Raw genomic sequence first — 21,801 nt, 5'->3', positions numbered from 1 at the left:
TTATCCTGTATAAGGATGAGATAAAAAGGATGTTTCTAAAAATGAATCTTTTTGGACATACGTAAGATTCCTATTCAGGAAGGATGAGAGATTGAAGATGGCAGGACCATTTGGGAGACTTTGTGTCCAACTTTGCATTCATGATTCTAATAATATTGTTGTTAGGTGAGAAGGACCTGAATGAGTTTAGAGGCAAGGATATTGTTTATAAAAGGAGCAATATAAGGAACATTTTGAAGGAGAAATGGGCAAAATTGGTGACTAGATACAGAGGGTAAAGGAGGGATAGGAAAAGCCCGATGGTGGTGTACAGTTTGTGAGTTATAGGTATTTGGAAGCTATTCCTCATATTAACAGAAATAGGGAAGCAGGATGGGAGAATAAATTATGAATTCAGTTTTATGTATTTCAAATATGAGGTTCCAGTAGGACATTCAAGTAGAATTGTGGGCTTCTAATTACATTATTGTTTAATAGAAATTTTTAATAGTTTATATTCTTACGAATTATTAATTTTTAACCTTCTCCTTGAATTCTAGAATATACCAAGATATTGTAAGTGTTATATTCACTTACATAATTTTTAAGTATTTTGTGCTCAGGCAAATTATGATTGTTGCATGATGTGTGTGATTTTGCATTTTGGTTTGGTCTAAATTAGTTTTGGGACATAATATGCTTGTTATTAATAAAAGACAAGACATTTTAACATTTGACTCTATGTGACAGAAAGGGAAGCATTGTATAGAAATGATGTAATTGAACTGGAAAATATGCTTTGTATAATGGCCATTTATGTAGAGTATTTGGAAAGGTCATTTTATCATCATTTGTTATACCACTTAGGTATAAATACCAAAGAAAGGTAACAAGAGTAAATATTTAGCTTATAAAAAGGTGCTAGATACTGTTTATAAAAATATTTTAGTTTTTAAAATTACAAAATAAAATAAGCTCATTGTAAAAATTAATAATTTAAATGGCACTGAGATATTATAGTATTTAGTGGTTTCACTATCCTCCTCTTCTGTCACACCTGTCCAGTATGGCCAAATGTTGAAAGTTTGGGGTATATACTTCTATACCTTTTTGGCTCATTATATATATTTTATGAATATTTATTTGTATATTTTGAAAAAGTTTGTTTTTACAAAATGGGATCAAACTATATATACCATTTACTTAAAAATGCATCAGGGACATCCTTCCATATCAAAACATATAGACCTAATTCATTCTTTTAATAGCTATATAACATTTCATTGCTCAACTATTCTTCTATTGAGGAATATTAAGTTAAATAGTTTTACATTTAGTCTTCTGGGTTTTTTTTGTTTTCTTTTTAGTTATAGAAGCCTTTCGTCTGCAAAATCAAATCAAAATAACAATGAAAAAATTTTCTCCCTAATATTCACATTGTATATTTCATTTTATTGTCATATTGCTTTATCTAGCATTACCAAAACAATTTTATATGATAGTGGTTAGAGCTGGCATATTGCTTTAACAGCAAATTAGTTTGGTATAATACTGTTTAATAAGAATTTGTTTTTATTGTATCACATATTCTTTAATGTATTAACCAATACAAAATATAGGACCAGGATAACAACCCAAATGCAACCGCATAATTCCACTCCCCTTCCCATTTTGTTCACTTGCCTCTCCTCACCTGAAGCAGCCATTGTTCTAAATCCCATGTTTATCATCTTCTTGCTTTCATCTTTTTATGTAGTGGTATTGCACTCATATGTATTTGCAAAAGTATTATGTTTTTATTTTAGTTTTTAACTATATAAAACTATGTTGTATTTAATTTTGTCACTTTTTAAACTTATGATGTAAAGTTGTGTTCAAACTGTTGTGTGCTGATGAAGTATGAAATTATAGATTTATTCCAAATTCTTAAATGATTTCGCCAAAAAGTGTGTAGAATATTCTCTATAATTATTCTCTATTCTCTATAATTATTTCTATTGCCATTGAAATTAAACTCTTGAGATCTGTGTTAGTAACATTGCATTAATATTTTATGTTAAATTATGGTTCTCTTTACTTTTTGTATGCTTCATTGTGAAGCAGTGTTTTTTTTGTTTTTGTTTTTGTGGTTAAAACACTCTGAAGCCGGGTACCCAGGATTTGAATCCCAGCTGTGCTACTTATTATTTAACATATGGCTGGATTTTATTTATTTACTCACTTGTATAAAGCTTTTGTGTTTTGATAGACAAATTCAACCCATTCACCTTTATTATGATGAATGATCTATGAAAGTTTTTATCACTTAGCAACTGTGTGAGTTCCTTGACTGCTTCTATATGTTGTAGATTCCTTATTCATAAAATGGAGTTAACAACAGTACCTATCTCATATATTAATGGTACTATTAAATGAGTTAATACAAGTAAAGTTACCAGAACTGTACTTTTCTTATAGTAAGAATATATATATTAGATGTTATTTGTATTTCATGTTAATATACTCTGATATTGTTTCTTCTTTTCCCCCCATTTTCTTAGTTTTGCTGACTTTTTTTAGTCATCTCCCCTTCTCTATTAAGTTGGAAGTTTTACTGGGTGTCTCTGTGTTTCTTTGGTAATATACCTGTTTTTAAATTATATGTACACCTATATATATATATATATATATATATATATATATATATTATATTATTGATATTTAAAAGTAAACGGTGACTGTATCCCCTCCCCACTAAGATATGTGACATATCTCAGTTCCCTTCTCTCCCACTGAAATTTTCCAAAGTGAATATGCCAATTTTCACTGCTACTTGCAATTTAAGAGAGGTTCCAGTGCCTAAGTTGTATCACCATACCTTACTATTGTCAGTCTTTTTTTGTTTTAGCTTTTTGGGCCGGTATATAATCATGTTTCATTGTTTTTTAATTTGTTTTCCTATTACCACACATTTTGGGGCACCTTTTCATATATGTTTTGCCTTTGGATTTGTCTTTTGTGATTTTTTTCAAGTTTCTCTTAATTTTATTTTTTTCTTACTGATTTGTAATGATTAATTATATAATGTGCATATAAGCCCTCTGTTTATATAAATTGCAAATACCTTCTCCTGCTCTTCAAATGGTGTCTTATGGTGAACACAAGTTCCAAGTCTTAATTTAGTCAAATAATGCAGTCTTTATGGTTAGTATTTTTGGTTCTTAAGGAATCCTTTTTTTTCCCAATCCAAGATCATAAAGATATTCTGCTATATCATGTTCTAAAAACCTCATAAGACAAGTTGCAGGTTGTTTCCTTTTTTTTTCCTAATTCTTAGGTGACTATTTGAAAGTGTGATGTGATGCTATTTATTCTTTAAATATTTAGTGGTATTCAATGGTGAAATCCTTTGAGATTGTTTTTTGGGGAAGGATTAATTAGAATTCAATTTATAAAAAGTTATGTGAGTATTTAGACTTTCTAATTCTGTATGGGTCTAACTTGGAAATTGCCATAGTTTTTCAAAGTGATTTTACCAACACTTGGTATTGTTATTTTTAATTTTAGTCATTCTGGTGGTAGAATTACTTTTTTTTGTCTCTTGGTTGAATTATTATTAAAGCACTTAAAGTTACCTGGAATTTTATCTTTAAATATGTCATTCATTTTATTTTTTGTATCTTCCCACTAGAGCACAAGCTTTACCAGGTACTATTTGCTCCTCAGTTTCCAAATTCGTCCTGACATAGATTAGCTACTCAATAAATGTTTATTTTGAATAAATGAAATAGAGTGCATTTACCTTTTCCCTAATAACTCTGAGATTTGTATATGTTAATATCAGATATATTTGGGATCTTTTCTAGGGTCTAATAATTTGTCATATTTCTTGTCACTTCAGGAAAAAGATGGTTGGAGAAAGTGTTAGGACTGCCTACTCAGTTTGTCAAATTTCCAGAATTTGGCAAACAAATTTATCCCACTGAGATAAATTTTAAAACCTAAGAGCATAGTAATTTTGAAAGCTGGATGGTTTTAGGAATTAGAGAAAGAAGAGTATCTGTTAAAACTTAATGTCTAAGGACTTTAGTTTCTATATGACAACCACAGACTTGCATCTATATTTAAAATGAAATGAATTATTTTAATAATAATGAAACATAGTTTTATATTTATGTCTAATCCTTATAGTACAGCTAAGTCTTGATTATTGCTTATTTTTGTATTGATTATTTGGGTTTGTTTTTATTTTTAAAATATTAAGGGAATATAGATGTTTTTGATACATGGCTTGAGTCAGGGCTATAAATGTGCCCATCACCTGAATAGTGTTCATTGTACCTGTTAGGTAGGTTTGTGCTCTTCCCCTCCTCCCCTCTTTATTTCCTCTTTATTTCTTTATTTCTGCTTTATTTCCAATGACATTTATTAATACTTTCCTTTGTGTACTTGTGTGCCCACTGGTTCATTCCAATTTATTAGAGAGTATATATGGTGTTTGTTTTTTCTATTCTTGAGATACTTCTCTTAGGATAATGGTCTCAAGGTCCTTCAAAATTGCTACAAAAGGCATTAATTCATCCTTTTTATGGCCGAGTAGTACTCCATAGCATACATATATCATATTTTGTTAATCCACTAAGGAATTGATGGGCACTTGGGTTCATTCGATTATTTGGTTTCTGAACTATCCAGAACCTTTTTTTCTTTTTACTTTCCTTTGGTCTACTTTTCTGTTGAAAATATTACCACCATACACTTGGCAGAAAAATTAGCAGAGAAAAAGAGGAAAGAAGTAAAGAGGAGGGGAAAGGAAAAAAGTGAAGGAGAGGGAAATAGAACAAGAACCTGTACTGCCTATTTTTTCCATTAGCACAAATACTCAAGATTTAAATGCACAGGCATAAAAGCATAGGTTTCTATAAATGTGTATGACTTAAAAGTAGTAATTATAATCTGTAATGTTCAATAATTTTTCATGCAGTATTTATATATAAGTAAGTATAATATATCACATATTTTATTTAATCAAGTATTATAAAGTTTATATCAACATTGGGTTGATACATTTTCTGGGTTCCAACAGCCACCTGTTGTTACATGGCTTAATTTTCTTTTAATCATGGTGCTTTTCACATGTTGTATAAAAAAATTGGTTCTATATTTTATGAAGTTTTGCCCTACAAAGTGTTATTCTGTAATGAGATTAGATACCATTGGTGATTTGCAAAACCAATTTACCTACTGAGAAAAACACAGGGATTCCTTGATATTTTTATTTTCTACCCAGTGGTAAATAAATGCTTTTGAATAGTCATACCTTTGAAAGAAATTGTTAAAAATGGTCATACCTTTTAAAATAAGCCTTAGGTACAATTTTATTAGTGAAATCTATGTAAATGTGAACATGCTGCAAACTTTTATTACTGTGAATAGCAATGTTCATGATAATGCTATACAATACTTTTTAAAATAATAATTTCTTTGTCCTTTTATTGTTTCACATTGGAAGCAGATGTGTAAGTAATAAATCTTTTTGGCTATTCTGTTTCTTGCAATATTTTTAGTCACATCCAATTTAATGGTTCTGCATTATATTCTTTTTTTCCTTCTAGAAAGCCAAATAAAGTCAACCACTTTACCCTTTCATAACTATAGCAACATGAATGAAGATCTTAACAGAAAGAAGGAAATAATTTTAGGATACTCATCAAAAAATATATCATTGGAAGATGAAAGAGGTCAATTACATTCCAGGAAAAAACGTTTTTTATCATATCCAAGATACGTGGAAGTTATGGTTACAGCTGATGCTAAAATGGTTCATCATCATGGACAGAATTTGCAGCACTATGTACTAACTCTAATGTCAATCGTAAGTAAGCTTAACATGACTTTTATGTTTCCTAAAATGTTTGGCTTAATATTTTTTTTCACATTTAAATTATAAAACTGTTTTTCTAAACTCCAGATGTAAGCAAATGGTATCTGGGGTTAGGCCAAAAATAATATTTCATTGAAATTTAGTTTGGTTAGAGGAATAACAAGTATACTATTCTGTTACTTGGCAACTTTCGAAAAACATTTATAATCTCTGAAACCACCTATAGAAAATGCTTGAATTATTCTTTACTTCATCACATGAATGGCTTCTGCCCTCTAGTGACAGGGAGTATCCTAGTCAGATTGACCTTTTGCTCTTTGAATCTGAATTTTAAAACCTTATTCTGTTTGTTCTGTTTAGAGAGGAGGGTATAGTATTTTTATTACTGCTATGTTTTCCAAATCAGAAATTTGGACACATGATATTTTAAATTATAAATCTATTTGTGGGGATAAAGGATATTACTAATAGAGCTGTCTTGGCAAATTTGGAATGTAAGATTACAGTAGCTATACAAGTTCTTGATCTGATGTTAATGTCTCTGTTAGGGAGTGGTGGTGCCGATATCCATTGGATTGAGTTCTAGAGCTAGTGAAGGGCATCAATTCTGTGTTAGTAGCAGCACCCTCTGTCATATGTATCGGTACATATACGTATATGTGTGTGTGTGTGTGTGTGTGTGTATGTATATCATACTTCCTGGGACATTCCTGAATTTAGAACTGTTATTTTGGAGTAATTACTGAAAGCACTCCCCTTCATGCTCAAAGTATCTTGGTTTAGTTGAATTATATGATAATCTATTCATATAGATTCACGTTATTCGGAACATATCTCATGGCTGGAAGTCACATAAAGGGAATTCAGGTCCACTTGGTTGAAAAGACTTGGTCAGGACACATCTATAGGGCATTGTAAATTTTCCTTAGCTAGTCATCCTCAGTTAAGTTCATTGTGACATGAAGGTCCTAAGATCTGATCATTTTCCTTATTTATGACATTTTATGTTAAATTTCTATGATTATACAATGTCTATGTTGCCTAAACATGGTATCTGGCACAAAGTAGGTGTTCAGTAAATAGTTATTGAGAGAATGAATTGTGGTTAAAGTAATACTTTTTTTTTCAGAATGCCATGCATTATGATAAATAAAAAACATGATCTAAAGTGATTTTCTGAAATTCTGTAATATAGACACTCATTTAGTTTACTTGAGTTTAATTTTTAAAATGACAACAGAGCTATGGATAGAAATTTATCCTAATGACTACTTCTGAATTCAACATAATTACATAGATGTATAATAATCTAGATGTGGGTGTGTCATACTCTAAATTATGAAGGGATTGTAATGAGAACTATGAAATAGAAGGTGTTAGGTAATATGTAGGAAAATTGTATCGTATCAATTATATGGAACACTGGGATAAACTTTGCAATTGAAAATGGTTAAAGGAAATGGCATTCATTAAGAAAATTAAGTGGGGGAAGATATTGAAAGAAAATATTAGATTTTATAAATGCAACAGGTTTTGAAGCATGGTAAATGTAATGTTGATGCTTTGGAGACATTGACTAAAAGGAGTAAAGGAACACAATAGAGTGATTTTGGAATAGTTACATGCATTTTTTGTGACATCAGCACCCCCAGAGAAGTCTTATTTTCTATATTTTACATAAAAATCAATTAATAGCATCCCCATTTAGAGGATATTGTGGCATACTTTGAAATAACTGAAGTTGTCTATGGGAATTTTAAAGCCAGAATTTATTGAGGGGAAAGCAGACTTTTAGACTTCATGGAAAGTAAACCTGCATCTGAGATTGCTTGATGAAACAACAGACCAGTGCATGTACATATCATTTCCTGGATTTTCAGTCTTGCTAGAAATTTCAGGTGAAGATGGGACTTTTGTAGATGTAGTCAGCTGGTTTTCATTAGGCTTTTGTTCATAGGAGATATTAATAGATGGAGCAGAGTTGAGGAAGAAGAGAACATTTCAAATATAAGTGGGGTAGGAGGAAAATTTAGGAGGGTAAGTCTTTCTTTTGAGGTACTTTGGATTTTATTATATTTTTTCTTTTCTTCCTCAGAGGCCAAATTTCAGATGACTTCTAAACCACCTGGGCTTAGTGCTTTCTGCATTCTTCTCTCTCATTGAAAGAATGTTCAAATGAGGATATAAGAAAGTCAGCTGACTTTATGATTCTGTACATATATTGTTTTATTGGTAAAAAACAGTGATCACAGTTATATTCATGGATATAAAAAACATTAAAAGTGAAAGGACACTTAGAGAAAGAATGACAAAATCTTCCTGTTTTTCTTGGGACTTCCTTAGTTTTGGTATTAAGTCTCACATCCTGGGAAATCCTTCAGTCCTGGACAAACTGGGACAATTGATCACACTATGTAGAGATCATCAGATCTAGTCTGAATTGTTTTATCGCTGCTTGTGAAGTCCATTTCCAAAATTGCTCTAAAGAGGCAAGAAGAATGCTGTCTCCACATAAGTGTCCACAGATGTTTCCAGTTGAGGAAGGAGCCATTCAAGTTTTGCATATTTTTTCCTAATTTTTAGAAGGCACTAACTGAATTTTATTCAAACACTCATACTTAGATGATTGGTAATGTTCTGATCATAATTTAGGAAATTATGATTATTTCCTAATTTAGCAAATTATGATCAGTAATTTAGGAAAAAGACAAAATGTGATTTAGATGTAAACTATGATAATAAGCCATTTAAAGAAAAGTTCAAAGTGATGAAAAAGGGTTTTTTTGGTGTATGTTGAGCCTCAGATAGGATAGGGTAAGTAGTTAAATGCCTTCAGCATTGAGTAAATGGATTATATACATATTTTAGAGAGAGGATTATCTACCCTTAACCATCCTGCACAAAGTAAACTATTGTACTGTCTTCTTTTTTTTTTTGTTTGGTTTTTTTTTTTTTTTTTTTTTTTTTTTGAGACAGAGTCTCACTTTGTTGTCCAGGCTAGAGTGAGTGCCCTGGCGTCAGCCTAGCTCACAGCAACCTCAAACTCCTGGGCTCGAGTGATCCTTCTGCCTCAGCCTCCCGAGTAGCTGGGACTACAGGCATGTGCCACTATGCCCGGCTAATTTTTTTTTTTTTTTTTTTTATATATATCAGTTGGCCAATTAATTTCTTTCTGTTTATAGTAGAGACGGGGTCTCGCTCTTGCTCAGGCTGGTTTTGAACTCCTGACCTTGAGCAATCCGCCCGCCTCGGCCTCCCAAGAGCTAGGATTACAGGCGTGAGCCACAGCGCCCGGCCTGTACTGTCTTCTTAAACTTTGTCTTTGCTTTCAACAATTTATTACAATATCTGAGTGCAGTGATATAGATATAATAAGTGTGATTTAATTCATTTTTTAGTATTGTCCTTATGTTGTCAAAATAGCTTATTGAGCTCTCTTATTGAAAGGATTTCTGGAATTAACATTAAAATTAATGCAGAAGAACACAATTGTGTGTAGTATATCTTATTACATGTTTGTGTTCTAATAAATGAGAAGAGAGATTCAATTATCTGCTATTCTAAAGTTCTTTTTTTTTTTTTTTTTTTTTGAGACAGAGTCTTGCTTTGTTGCCTAGGCTAGAGTGAGTGCCGTGGCGTCAGCCTAGCTCACAGCAACCTCAAACTCCTGGGCTCAAGCAATCCTCCTGCCTCAGCCTCCCAAGTAGCTGGGACTACAGGCATGAGCCACCATGCCCGGCTAATTTTTTCTATATATATTAGTTGGCCAATTAGTTTCTTTCTATTTATAGTAGAGACGGGGTCTCACTCTTGCTCAGGCTGGTTTCGAACTCCCGACCTCGAGCGATCCGCCCGCCTCAGCCTCCCAGAGAGCTAGGATTACAGGCGTGAGCCACCGCGCCCGGCTAAAGTTCTTAACCTTAGGAAATTTGGATAATAGCATCAGGTTAAAATGACATTTACATATTGGTAGCATTTGGTAGCATTATTAAGCTATCAAAATATATGTAAACCATAGCAGTTAGTTTCTTCATATGTTTATTTTTGATATTCAGCAATTTATTGTTTAATAAATCTTAAAATTTACTATATGTTTGAGACTTCTACACTTCATTGTTTTCAAAGGTTTGACTTTATAATATTTGCTCTATTTCAGATTTAATAATATAAATTTAAGAAGTATCATGTGATCCTCAAGAATTAGTCTTTTTATTAAAACATAATTACTATTATTAAAGGTATTTATCAACTAAAACCGCTCACTTGCATTCATTGACTTTATACCATTGCTTTGAATTCCTTGGGTTGCTTTTACTGATGTTATTTAGGGTAAATTTTTCAATTACACTAAAATAAAACTAATGATATACTTTCATATTTAAGGTACAAACATTTAGGTTACTTTCTCCTTTTTTCAACTCAGTACTCTGCATATTCTTAATTCTTTTTACATATTTACTTTGTAGAATGTGAACATTTTCAATTTAAAAATAAAATATTCTTTTTAAACAAGGAGTAGTGATCTTTACAGACAAAATCTCTTTACTTTGTTAAAATCAGTGTTTTGTAGATAACTTTGCACTTATTAATGAAAGTGGCCTATAAGCATACCATCTGTGAACATTTGCTGAAGTTCTATCTATAAATTCTTTTAAAATACCTACTCTTTTAAAATACCTATTTAACTCTTAAAAGAGTATTTAATAGGTATTTAACTCTTTTAAGTCAACATTTCTCAAACTGTGGATTGATTTTGTTCTTTAAAACAAATGTCCTCTGCACTCCTCCCAACACCAGCTAGTTAATACTAATCCAATACACAAGGGCATAGTGACCAAATGGTACTCAGTACCTCAACATGGTTGAGGATATTAAGATAAAAAAAGATAAATCCATTTTTCAGGGTTAAACAACTGGCATGTAACTAGTAATAAAGCTATAACTAAAAGTGAGGTCTCCTGACTGCATAGGACTTCTCTGAGGCTATGATCAAATGACCACAGCTAGGAGATGGTTTGCAGCAGGGTTTTGAAACATTTACAGTAAGAACTCATTGGGAGCGACTTAGGGTAGAATGCTGAGTAAAATCATGGAAAGTAGTTAGTGCTCCAAAGCCAGACTGCCTAGGATGGAAATTGGGTTCTGTTGCTAAAACTTCAATGTGTTACTTAACTTTTCTGTATCTTAGTTTTTTTATCCATAAAACAGGTACTATACTAGTTCATATCTCGTAAGACTTGTTGTGAGAATTAAATGAATTAATACACTTAAACAGAATACATCTGGCACACAATAAACATCTTATCATTTATTATTTCTTTATTTGTTATTTGTAACTTACATAGTACCTTGCCATCAAGGCAATCTAATATGGGAAGGTAGTTTTAGGGATGAGAGAAATGCATTGTACATGCTAACTCTAAAATTCTGAGTGCTAAATGGGCCCTGTGGCTGTTCATTGCTTGAATCACAATTCAGCTTTATTGAACAGAGTTATTCAATAACAACACCTTTAAATATGAAAATATAGTAAAAGATATATATGTGTGTATACATAGTATATGAGCACATAGATTATAAATGTAAATAATTAAAATAATAGAAGGCACATACAATTAGAAAAATGAGTAAGATGGTCTTAATTACTTAATGAAATATACCATGTTAGTATAAAAGCAAAATATAAATCTGAGGGTTTTTGGGGGGGATTGAAGAGTTATTTAAATTGAACCCTCTGTTTTGATATCTTTTACCCCCAGAAGACTGTGAGCTAAGAGCACACAGATCATGCCTTATTCTATTCATCTGTGTATATCTAGTAAGCAACAGTGTTTTATGGGCAGTAGATATTCAATAAATATTGAAATAGATAATGAAACATAGATAATGAATCCTTTGCCTTCAGTTTGGGCATACTATGATAACTAACTTGAAATACATGTATTAGAACTAGTATTACTTATAAAATATGCATTTTCTTCTAGAAAAGTTTTGTGAAGAGTGACAATAATAATAATAGCTACCATGATTGATTCCTGGCCTTGAATCAAATAATACTGGCATTGACCCTGGCCTTGAACCAAATACTACTTTCATACCATCTCACTTAATCCTTATAATAGCCTGATAAGTAGGTATTATATCAAGTTTGAACTTATGTCTGTTTATCTTAAAGAACTAAGTTTTATAGCCACTACCCACCTTGCATAACAATTATTTGCATTATCTTTTCCCTAACATTACATTTTAAGGATATTTTGCTGTAGCAATATATTTTAAATCATACTGTCAGAACACTGGGAATATATTTCCAAATTCTACCTGATTTGGTCACTTCTCTATAAAGGTGCAGCATATGGCTCCTTCCAAAACTGGAAAAAAAAAAATTTTGGTTATATATTTTATAGCTGATACTATAACATCCAGGTTGTCATTTGTAGCCAATATCTTTGGGACAATGAGTATAGAAATTAGTTGTTTAGATACCTCACAGTGTTTAAGCTCTTTTCTCTGGGGTATGAGAATGCATATTCTCCTGTGACACAGGAATCTTCACAACTGTTTTTCACTTTTAGAGAAAAAAGAGCCTTTCTAAATAGCTTTGAGTTGTGTATTTTACCTTATAATTTGATTTAGAAAAGCATCCACTTTTAAACTCACAGGATCAAAGGGTAACTCTGAAGTCATAAATATTGGTATACTTTATTTTCTAGGGTGGATATATTTTTTTAAAGTTGCATGTAAAATGAATATTTATAAATTCAACTGTAAATTTCCACAGCTCCCATTTTTAAAGTGAGCAATACTACAGTGCTAACAGACCTGCTTGAAATCGCCAGTCATCTGACTCTCCCAGTCTTAGCTTACTGTCAACCCCACTGGGGCTACCTCCACTCTTGCCAAAACATGCTACCACCAGAGCCAAAGGCATCACTGCAGGTAAAGATGACAAACCTGTAAGTATTTGTGGCTGCACAGCTAAAACAATAGTAAAGATACTAGACTATATTTTTGCTCATACTGACCCTGCAGTGTCAGCTGCTCCAGAGATGCTTTTGGCTCTGGTTCTGGTAGTAATCTGTTTGGTACAGAGGCATTGGCAGCAATCATGTAATACATTGTGTTGAAGCAGCTTTGGTTGATGGAGTGAGGGCTTGAACCATGCCCTCTTCCCTGTATCTGTGCCTCTAGCCAACAAAGCAAGGATTAGTTGCTGAACATTTATGTACTAAACAAATGAAGGAATAGCACCTCCAAAGCAATTGTTCTCTTGGCTTGGACAGTGACCCATGAGATGGTGATCTAGGCTTCAGAAGCAGTTTTCATTGCACAGGTGGCTCAGGTCCAGAGGGTGTTATATAGTGTGAGGCAGAGGCATTGGCCATGGGATATACTACTATGGTAGCCAACTCTATGATTCTAATGCAAAACAAATTTTGTTTTGCATTAGAATCATTAAAATAATAGAGAATTTTAAAAAGATACTGATGTCTGGGTCTCATCCTGGAGATTCTAATTTAATTGATAAGGAATGTTGCCTGAATGTGAGGATTTACAAAAGCTCTCTCTCTAAGAGATTCCAATGTGCAGCTAAATTGGAGAATTGATGTTCTGGGACTGGTTTGAATTTACTTTTGAGAAGACATATTCTTTTTAGGCATCTAATCCTACATTTTTAACTTGCAGGTTGCAGCAATCTACAAGGACTCAAGTATTGGAAATCTTATAAACATAGTAATTGTAAAATTAATTGTAATTCACAATGAACAGGTAAGAAACAGATCTAAAATTAGCAATATTAGTTGTTGTAGTCTTTTAGTGAAAATATATAAAGATCACGAAACTGTTATTATAAATGAGATCCTTTAACAATTTACTTGAAAAAACTTGATTTGAAATGGAGTGAGATTACCCTGTTCTGTTGTGATGGAGAGAAAATAGAATGTCAACAGTGTTTAACTGAGTCAAGGATGTAACACAAATGAATAAACAATTTAAAAATCTAAGGTTAAAAAAAAGAAATCCAAGTATTCACTTTTATAATCCTAATGTGGAAGGATTTAAAATGTAGTAATTTTTAAAAGTTAGTTTATTGATTTTAAATATTGCATGAATATATTGAGAATATCTAATTAGATTCAGTTTTGATCATAATGCTTCAGATATTGCTAAAATATGTTAGAGTAAAATATATGAAAAAGAGTTGATGCCACGCCTTCATTTGCCTATGAAAATGCTGTTGGATAAATCACATGGATGCTGATAAACTTGGAAGGAAAAGAGGATGTAAATGTTTTAACATGGTATTTAATTGCTTATCACTTTGTGTAGGAAGGACCAGTCATCAATTTTAATGCAGCTACCACATTACACAACTTTTGTTTATGGCAACAAACTCAGAATGTTCCTGAGGATACTCATCCTTCCCACCATGACACTGCTATTCTTATCACTAGGTATGGTTTTAGAAATAATTCTTCCAACTGCAATTTTTGACTTTCTCTCCCGTGTGATAACTGATACTTCTTGCTACCTTAGTTCTTTATCAAGAATATGGATGAAAGTGTGCCATGAGACCTTGTATTATGAGAGAAGCTATTGAATGACAACATTCTTCTATACTTTCAAACCAGAATACTAGTTAGTTCCTTAGGAAATTAGCTATGTTAGGTTGCTGAGTCACAGTTTAATCAAAACAAAATAATTTCCTTGTCTTGTTGGTGACAGAATGAGAGAATTAGGAATAATATCTGGAAATTAACATAGTTACGGAAATGAGAACAGGTTTTGTTTATTTTCCTTTTGATGTTTCAATTGCTCAGAAATAAGAGCATCTCAATGTATTTGGTTGTACACTTTTGGAACTCCTTGTGCTTCTCCCTCCCATTTGTTCTTTGTTTTGATGCACAATTTTTGTTTCAGCTACCAGGATGCCTTTGCTAGGGTTGTTCTCAAACTTATTTATTTTTCATTTTAGAATATACGTTGTTAATTCACATCTTTGTTTCAGCAACACTGTTGCTACCAGAATATATAGATACTAGGTTTGTTATTTGCTTGGTTGATTGATTGGTTGACCAAAGAAATTCTTCACTTGGGGGTCAAACTCAAAGAAATCTTAACTTTCCAGAATCCTGAAATGAAAACTATTAGCCAATGTAAAATAGCTAACATGTACACTTAACAATGAGGGCACATTCTGAGAAATGTATCATTAGGTGATTTCATTATTACATGAATGTCATAGAGCGTACTTACACAAACCTAGATGATAGCCTACTATGCTCCTAGGCTACAAACCTGTACAGCATGTTACTGTACTGCAAGCAATTGTAACATAATGGTAAATATTCATGTATCTAAACATAGAAAAGGTATGGTAAGAACATGGTTTTATAATTTTATGGGATCAACATGTTATATGCAATCTGTCGTTGACTGAAGTGTTATGGGGCACAAGACTATGTTTTATCTCTTTTCAAATGTAGAACAGATGGCCTGGCGTAGTGGCTCATGCCTGTAATCTTAGCACTCTGGGAGGCCGAGGTGGGCGGATCGCTAAAGGTCAGGAGTTCAAAACCAGCCTGAGCAACAGCAAGACTCTGTCTTTACTAAAAATAGAAAGAAAGTAATTGGCCAACTAAAAATATATGTAGAAAAAATTAGCCAGGCATGGTGGCGCATGCCTGTAGTCCCAGCTAATCGGGAGTTTGAGGAGTTTGAGGTTGCTGTGAGCTAAACTGATGCCATGGCACTCTAGCCTGGGCAACAAAGTGCGACTCTGTCTCAAAAAGAAGAAGAAGAAGGAAAAAAAAAAAATAGAACAGAATTGACTGAATTTTCTACACAGTATTGCACCATAGTCCATGGTTCTGCCCTGGATTGTAGAAGCCATGCAGCAAAGATTAGAGACACAGATTAAAGATAGGAGGAACAATGGGTTATGAGAGGAAACCATAAGGAAAGAGACAAGAGAACTGTCCAGTTGAATGGTTAGGGACTAAGTAATGCAGAGGCAAGCAAGCAAGAAAGAAAAAGAGAAAGAGAGAAAGAAAGAAACCTGGTAACATCTGAAAACATCATTATTTTCTATCAGAGAATGATAATTGAAGCTCATGATGACACTGAATCATCAAGAAGAGGGTAAATTATATTATACATAGTATGTAAGTAAAGGCTGTGAGGTGAAAATATACTTACAAAGTTTTTCATTGTTTAATGATTCAACTATTTATAACACTTTTATATAGCACCTGTTGTTTATTGATGTGCAGAAATGGTACATTACTATGTTTAAACTTTTGGGGACCTTAGTGAAAACTAGATTTTAAAAGTTTGTGGTATTAGTCATGTCATAGTTAAAACTTCTTTATTTTTGTTTTGGCTTGCTGCAAAAATATTTTCTAAATATCCTTCAAAATCTTTTATTCCAAGGGAAGACATTTGTGGAGCTAGAGAGAAATGTGACACATTAGGTAAGTTATTTTGCCAATTTAGTTTATATAATTGTTTAATTATTTAAAATAATTAGGTAATTTTCCTTTTGTTTGACATTTTAGTAATTTGATTAGTTGTCTTAATAAATTATTACACTTGTCACTATTTGATTTTACAAAGTAATAGGAACTGATATTTATTTGCCAATTTCTAAATATCGATTGGTATGCAAAGCTTGATATATTTAATTTTAAAGTGCTTTATGATGTCATATTTGACCTATGAGAAATAATATATAAAAACCTATATGCCAGTTTAAAGCAAAATAATAAAATAAATAGCCATGAATTCACCTCCAGTTTTAAGAGTTAGAACTCTGTCACTATGATGACACTATGGTATGGTCTGTGCTCAGTCATCATTCTATCTATCTGCTTTCCCACAAGAAGTAGTCAATAACATTAATTTCATATTTGCCAATTCCTTCCATATTTTAGAATAGTTTTATTACATACATATGTGTTCCTAAACAAGAAGTTATTTTATTTTTCTTCTTTTTGAACTTTGTAGTTGTAGTTCATACACTTTCACTGCTATATAGTATTTCGTCTACAGTTTATATACCTAAATCCTATCAGTGGATGTTTGGGCCAATTGCAGCTTTTTTCTGTTATGAATTTTGCTGTAAGAGCTAAGGCATATTCCTAGGATTAGAATTGCTAGTCCATTTAGTATGCTAATATTCAACTATAGAAAATGTACCAACTTATTTTTCTGAAGTGTTTATAGCAACTTACACATTTATCAATAGACTACAAACATTCCTTTTGAGTGTATCAATAGGAGTATCTTCAAATTTCTCATGTTTGCCAATCTAAATAATATTTTGCGTTATAGTAATAATTTTTATTTCCCTGATTAATGAGTTTTCATATATATTTCATATATTTGTATTTTCATTTCTGTAGGGAATAAAATGAAGAAACATTGTCCATAACCCCATTGATTTTAAATGTGGCCATCTGATTCATCACTCTAATTATTCTCATAATTTACCTATAAAATCTTTTTATAGGTCCCAGTGTACGGGCAGCTCAAGGCCAGGGGTCAGGGTGTCCCTGGCAGAGTGTTGGATTTTGGAGCAGTTCCTGCGACAATGGTGGAGGATCCATGGTGGGGTCTTGGAGCATAGGTGTAGTGCTGGAATCTCAGGGTGGTGTCCTGGGCCTGGTAGAAGCTGTGGAGACACGGAGGCAGAGCCTTGGACTCTGGCTTATGTGCCTCAGAGCCAAGACTGGGAAGGAGCCAGAAGTAGGGCTTCTGAGCAGGCCTCAGAGCCAGAAAACAGGGCCTTGGGAGTAGAGGGGCTGATCCAACCTGGAGGGCAGGGCCAGGACAGAGTAGGCAGCAGGCATGGAGACATGGAGGGTGGAGTCATGGCTAAGCATAAGGCAGGCATTAAGCAGGCTTGGGGACTGGATGCCAAGTCACATGGGCAAAGGTCAGCTCCAGTGGCCCAGGGACTGTGGAGTTCTCCCTGCATCCTCCAGGATCCACTGAAGCAGTTCCGTTGTGCTGTCAGGAAGTGGACACTTGGCATCCAGGCAGCGGATATAGCTTAGAAAGGAGCCTCCCATTGGTCTGCTCCCTTCTCAGCCCAGTGGGGGCAATGTGAAGGCCACAGCCACAAAACTGAGTCCCAGACTAATATGGTGCCATGCACCTGAGAGCTCAGGATGGCTTTAGCTGTTGCCCTTTTCCCACTGCACCTGTTGTCTGGTGACTCTGCACAGACTCAGGCAGGTCCCCAATCTGTGGTCCTCTCACAACTTGGCCACAGTGACTGTAGGGTGAGCACAGTGCCCCAGCACTCTATCCTGCTAATCTTCCCTGTGCATGCTTTGATACTATCAATGTATCACCCCATCACCTTTTTTGTCCCCTCTGCTGCTGCTTTGTGGTTTCACAATGTTCCTTCCAAGGACACCTGTCCATAGTTAGGCACCTGGTTCCTATTTACTCTTCTTTCCTTGGGAGCTATGGGTTCGTGGTTCTTCTAATTGGCCATTTTCCCCCCTCATATGTCTTATTTTCTTAACTATTTTTCCCTGAAGATAATGAAATGATCATATGATTATTTCATCTTAATCTAGTGAATTCCATGGATTTATTAATGCAATTTTTAATTGACAAATTACAATTATTTACATTTATAGGGTATAATGTGATGTTTTGATATATGTATACAATGTAGAATTGATTAAGTCAAGATGATTAACATATCCATCACTTTGCTTATTATTTTTTATGGTGAGACATTTGAAGTTTACTTTCTTGGCTATTTTTAAATATTATTAAATTTAGTCACCCTGCTGTGCAATAGCTCTCCCAACCTTATTCCTCCTATCTAACTATAGTCCTGCTAACTGAAACTTTGTACCCTTTGACTAATATCTCCCCATTGCCTACCTCCACCACCCACACTCCCTACCCCCAGCCTCTGGTAACCACCATTCTTTTCTCTACTTCTCTGAGACTGACTTTTTTAGATTCTACATGTAAGTGAGATCCTATGGTATTTGTCTTTCTGTGTCTGGTTTATTTCACTTAGGATAATGTCCTCCAGGTTCATCCATATCATTGCAAATGACAGAATTTCCTTCTTTTCTGAATATAGTATTCCATTGCATATATACATACCATATTTTCTTTATCTGTTAATGCATTGATGGACACTTAGGTTGTACATTGTTGCTGGAATATAAATTAGTACAGCCATTATGGAAAATGGTATGGAGGTTTCTCAGAAAACTAGAAATAGAACTATCATATGATCCAGCAATCCCACTCCTGGGGTATGAAATCAGCATGTCGAAGAGATATTTGCATTTTCATGTTTATTGTAGCATAGATTTTCTAATGCTAAACCAACCTGGATCAAGATGTTTCCTTCCCCTACTCCCACACGCTGCTAGATTCCATTCACTATTTTCATGCATGCATTTTCAGGAGTAAAATTGGCTTTTAATCTTCCTTTCTTTTATCATCTTTTTCTAATTTTGATACTAAGGTTTCTTTACTTTATAAAGTGAGTTGGGATGTATTATTCTTTTACCATTTTCTGGGAGATTTTATGTAATACTGGAATGACTTATCTCTGGAACACTTCGTAGATCCCACTTGGAGAACCCTCTGGGTTTCAGGCTTTCTTTGTGGAAGGTTAACCATTTATTGAATTTCTTTAATGGTAATCAGATTATTTTTATGTCTTCTAAAATGTATTTAAAAAGTTATTTTTTGTAGATATTTGACCGTTTCTTTTTTTTTTGTTTGTTTCTTTTTTTAAAGGGTTGTCAAGGTCTACTTTACTTAGATTTTCTGCTGGTTTTGTAATCATACAGAAACAAGGAAGTATGAACAGAAAAATAGAGTGGGTGGATGATGAGGCTCGGGTTTAGGCTAATCAGCCCCAATCAGTATCTTATCGAGGTTGTTTGTGTCTGGTTACCCAACCCCAACCTGGCAGGTGGTCAGGAACAATTGCAGTTAGCACACCCTGGAGAATTCCATGGTCAGCACGTCATGGGATGCATTCTTCTCGGAGCTATAGCTGGAGGGTGGGCTGCTGTTTTTGTCCTAGGAATTTTTCTAGGGCGAGGCCCATGCGTAGGACAAGTCATTGGGGTGTTGAGGGTCTTAGTCTCTAACATCTCCCCCTCTTTTTACTAATATGAGGGAGATTTACACAGGTTGGTGGAGAGCCTGTCTTAGGCTACGCGATGGGCTTCCACGACCAGCACCTCAAACAAGATCGTGTGATCAATGTGAAGGTGAGGCCTCTGTCTTAGGCTATGTAGGTGGCATCCAGCTCCGGCACTTCTAATGATGAAGTGTGCCCCCGGGCATGGACCTACAATATTCCCGTCATGGAGTCACCTCACTGCTGGTGGGGTGTGCATCTGGTACACGGCATCGCGATAATCCCGTCATGGGCGTCTCCAAAGCCTTTGGAACCAACTGCGTTCCATGTCTGAGGCAAGGTTTGAAAAATTTAGACCCTCTATGGCTGTATGGGGAGGCTCTGTATGGAGGTCTTCTCTGGAGCCTCTTTGTTCCAGCCGTTGGTAAAACACGGAGACCGATTTTTGTGTGGCTGCGTCTACCTGCGACTTGACAAAGTTGGTTAGTTTTTTGAATGCCCAAGGCCCAAAGGTGAGAAGCAACAAAAAACCTATAAACGGTCCCAAGACACTGGGAAACAATGTGGATAACCAGGGGGATGTGGAAAACCAATTTTGATACCATGCCTCACTTTGTTCCCTCTGTTTCTTTCTATTTTCAAGGCTCTGTCTAACTCTCTCAATGCTATCTTCTACCAGACCTGTTTTGTCTGCGTAAAAGCAACATTCTTCTTTAAGTGCTGCGCACAAACCTCCCTCTTGGAGGAGCACTAAATCTAGGCCTCTTCTATTTTGCAACACTACCTCAGAAAGTGAAGCGAGGGATTCTTTGAGATATTTTAGACCCTGCTGTAGCTCTCGGAGATCGTTATTGATGGCCGCAGAGAGCTGCAGGTATTGTTGATTGGAGGTGATCAGAGAGGCTATGCCTGTTCCAGCCCCTGTGGCACCAAGGCCCAAAACAACTGCGAGTGTTATGGCTGTGATGGGTTCTCTCTTTACCCGGGGCATTGTGGTGCCTCGCTCCCAAAACTGAAGTAACTCATCAGCAGGATGTACAGTGAGTCTGGGGAAAAGCATGACTAACACACAATATTCTCTATGCTCAAGAAACGTTGCAGTGACTACATACGGGGTAAGGCCAGAAGAACAAGCAAAATAAGAGGTGTTAGATGCCTGAATATACTGAAAAGTGGAGTTGACAGTAATTGACTGATTACATATTTTCTCTAAGGGTGCAGGAGGGAGCATTTTTGGGCCAAGAAGGCAAAGGCCTAGGCCTGTGACCTGGCTGAGTGTCAGGCCACCATGGGTCTCAAGACCCCATCTGAGTCTGCTGGTGTCATTAGTAAATAATGGCTCACCAAATGTAGCGACGCCTTCATAGAAGGGAGGCTGGGGGGAGTAGCATACCCAACACTCTTGATATTCTGAATTATTGGCCTCTCGGATGGTCCTGACAGAGGCGTTGACTAAGGAGAGAATTAGTTCTGCCGAGGAAGGGGGCCCCTCGGGTAGGGTAGGTCGGTATAAGGAGGTGCTGAACGGAGAAGGGGACACAGTTGGGGAGGAGGGTAGGTGAGAAGGACTTTAGGGGAGGAAGCCGATAGGTGAACCCAAAAAAGAGGCTTGCCCTGCCAAAAGAGTCCCGTGGGTGAAAGGGGGTAGGGAGGACAATAAAGTACAAAGGGGAGTCGGGGGAGAAGTAGCCAATGGCCTGGGCATTTATGGCCTGCTCGATTAAATTAAGCGCTTGCTGCCCTTCTTTAGTTAGGGAGTGGGGAGAGGTTGGATCGGTATCTCCCTGCAGGATGTCAAATAGGGGTTTTAACTGTCCTGTGG

General features: G+C 34.9%; 1 protein-coding gene across 1 annotated transcript in view; it reads left to right on the top strand.

The window, feature by feature from the left end:
• The window catches only part of ADAMTS20 (ADAM metallopeptidase with thrombospondin type 1 motif 20), a 163,010-nt gene that overhangs the window by 33,615 nt on the left and 107,594 nt on the right, over positions 1-21,801 (top strand). Inside the window, exons 4-7 of the mRNA XM_012746250.3 lie at positions 5,574-5,833; positions 13,529-13,612; positions 14,174-14,298; positions 16,277-16,317. Coding sequence (XP_012601704.2) covers positions 5,574-5,833; positions 13,529-13,612; positions 14,174-14,298; positions 16,277-16,317 — 510 coding nt within the window. The remainder of the gene's footprint in view (positions 1-5,573; positions 5,834-13,528; positions 13,613-14,173; positions 14,299-16,276; positions 16,318-21,801) is intronic.

This window comes from Microcebus murinus, chromosome 10 (genome assembly GCF_040939455.1).
Source record: "Microcebus murinus isolate Inina chromosome 10, M.murinus_Inina_mat1.0, whole genome shotgun sequence".
Lineage (NCBI taxonomy): Eukaryota > Metazoa > Chordata > Mammalia > Primates > Cheirogaleidae > Microcebus > Microcebus murinus.
Note: the sequence above shows the minus strand (reverse complement) of the source record. Positions and strands in the feature narration are given on the sequence as shown.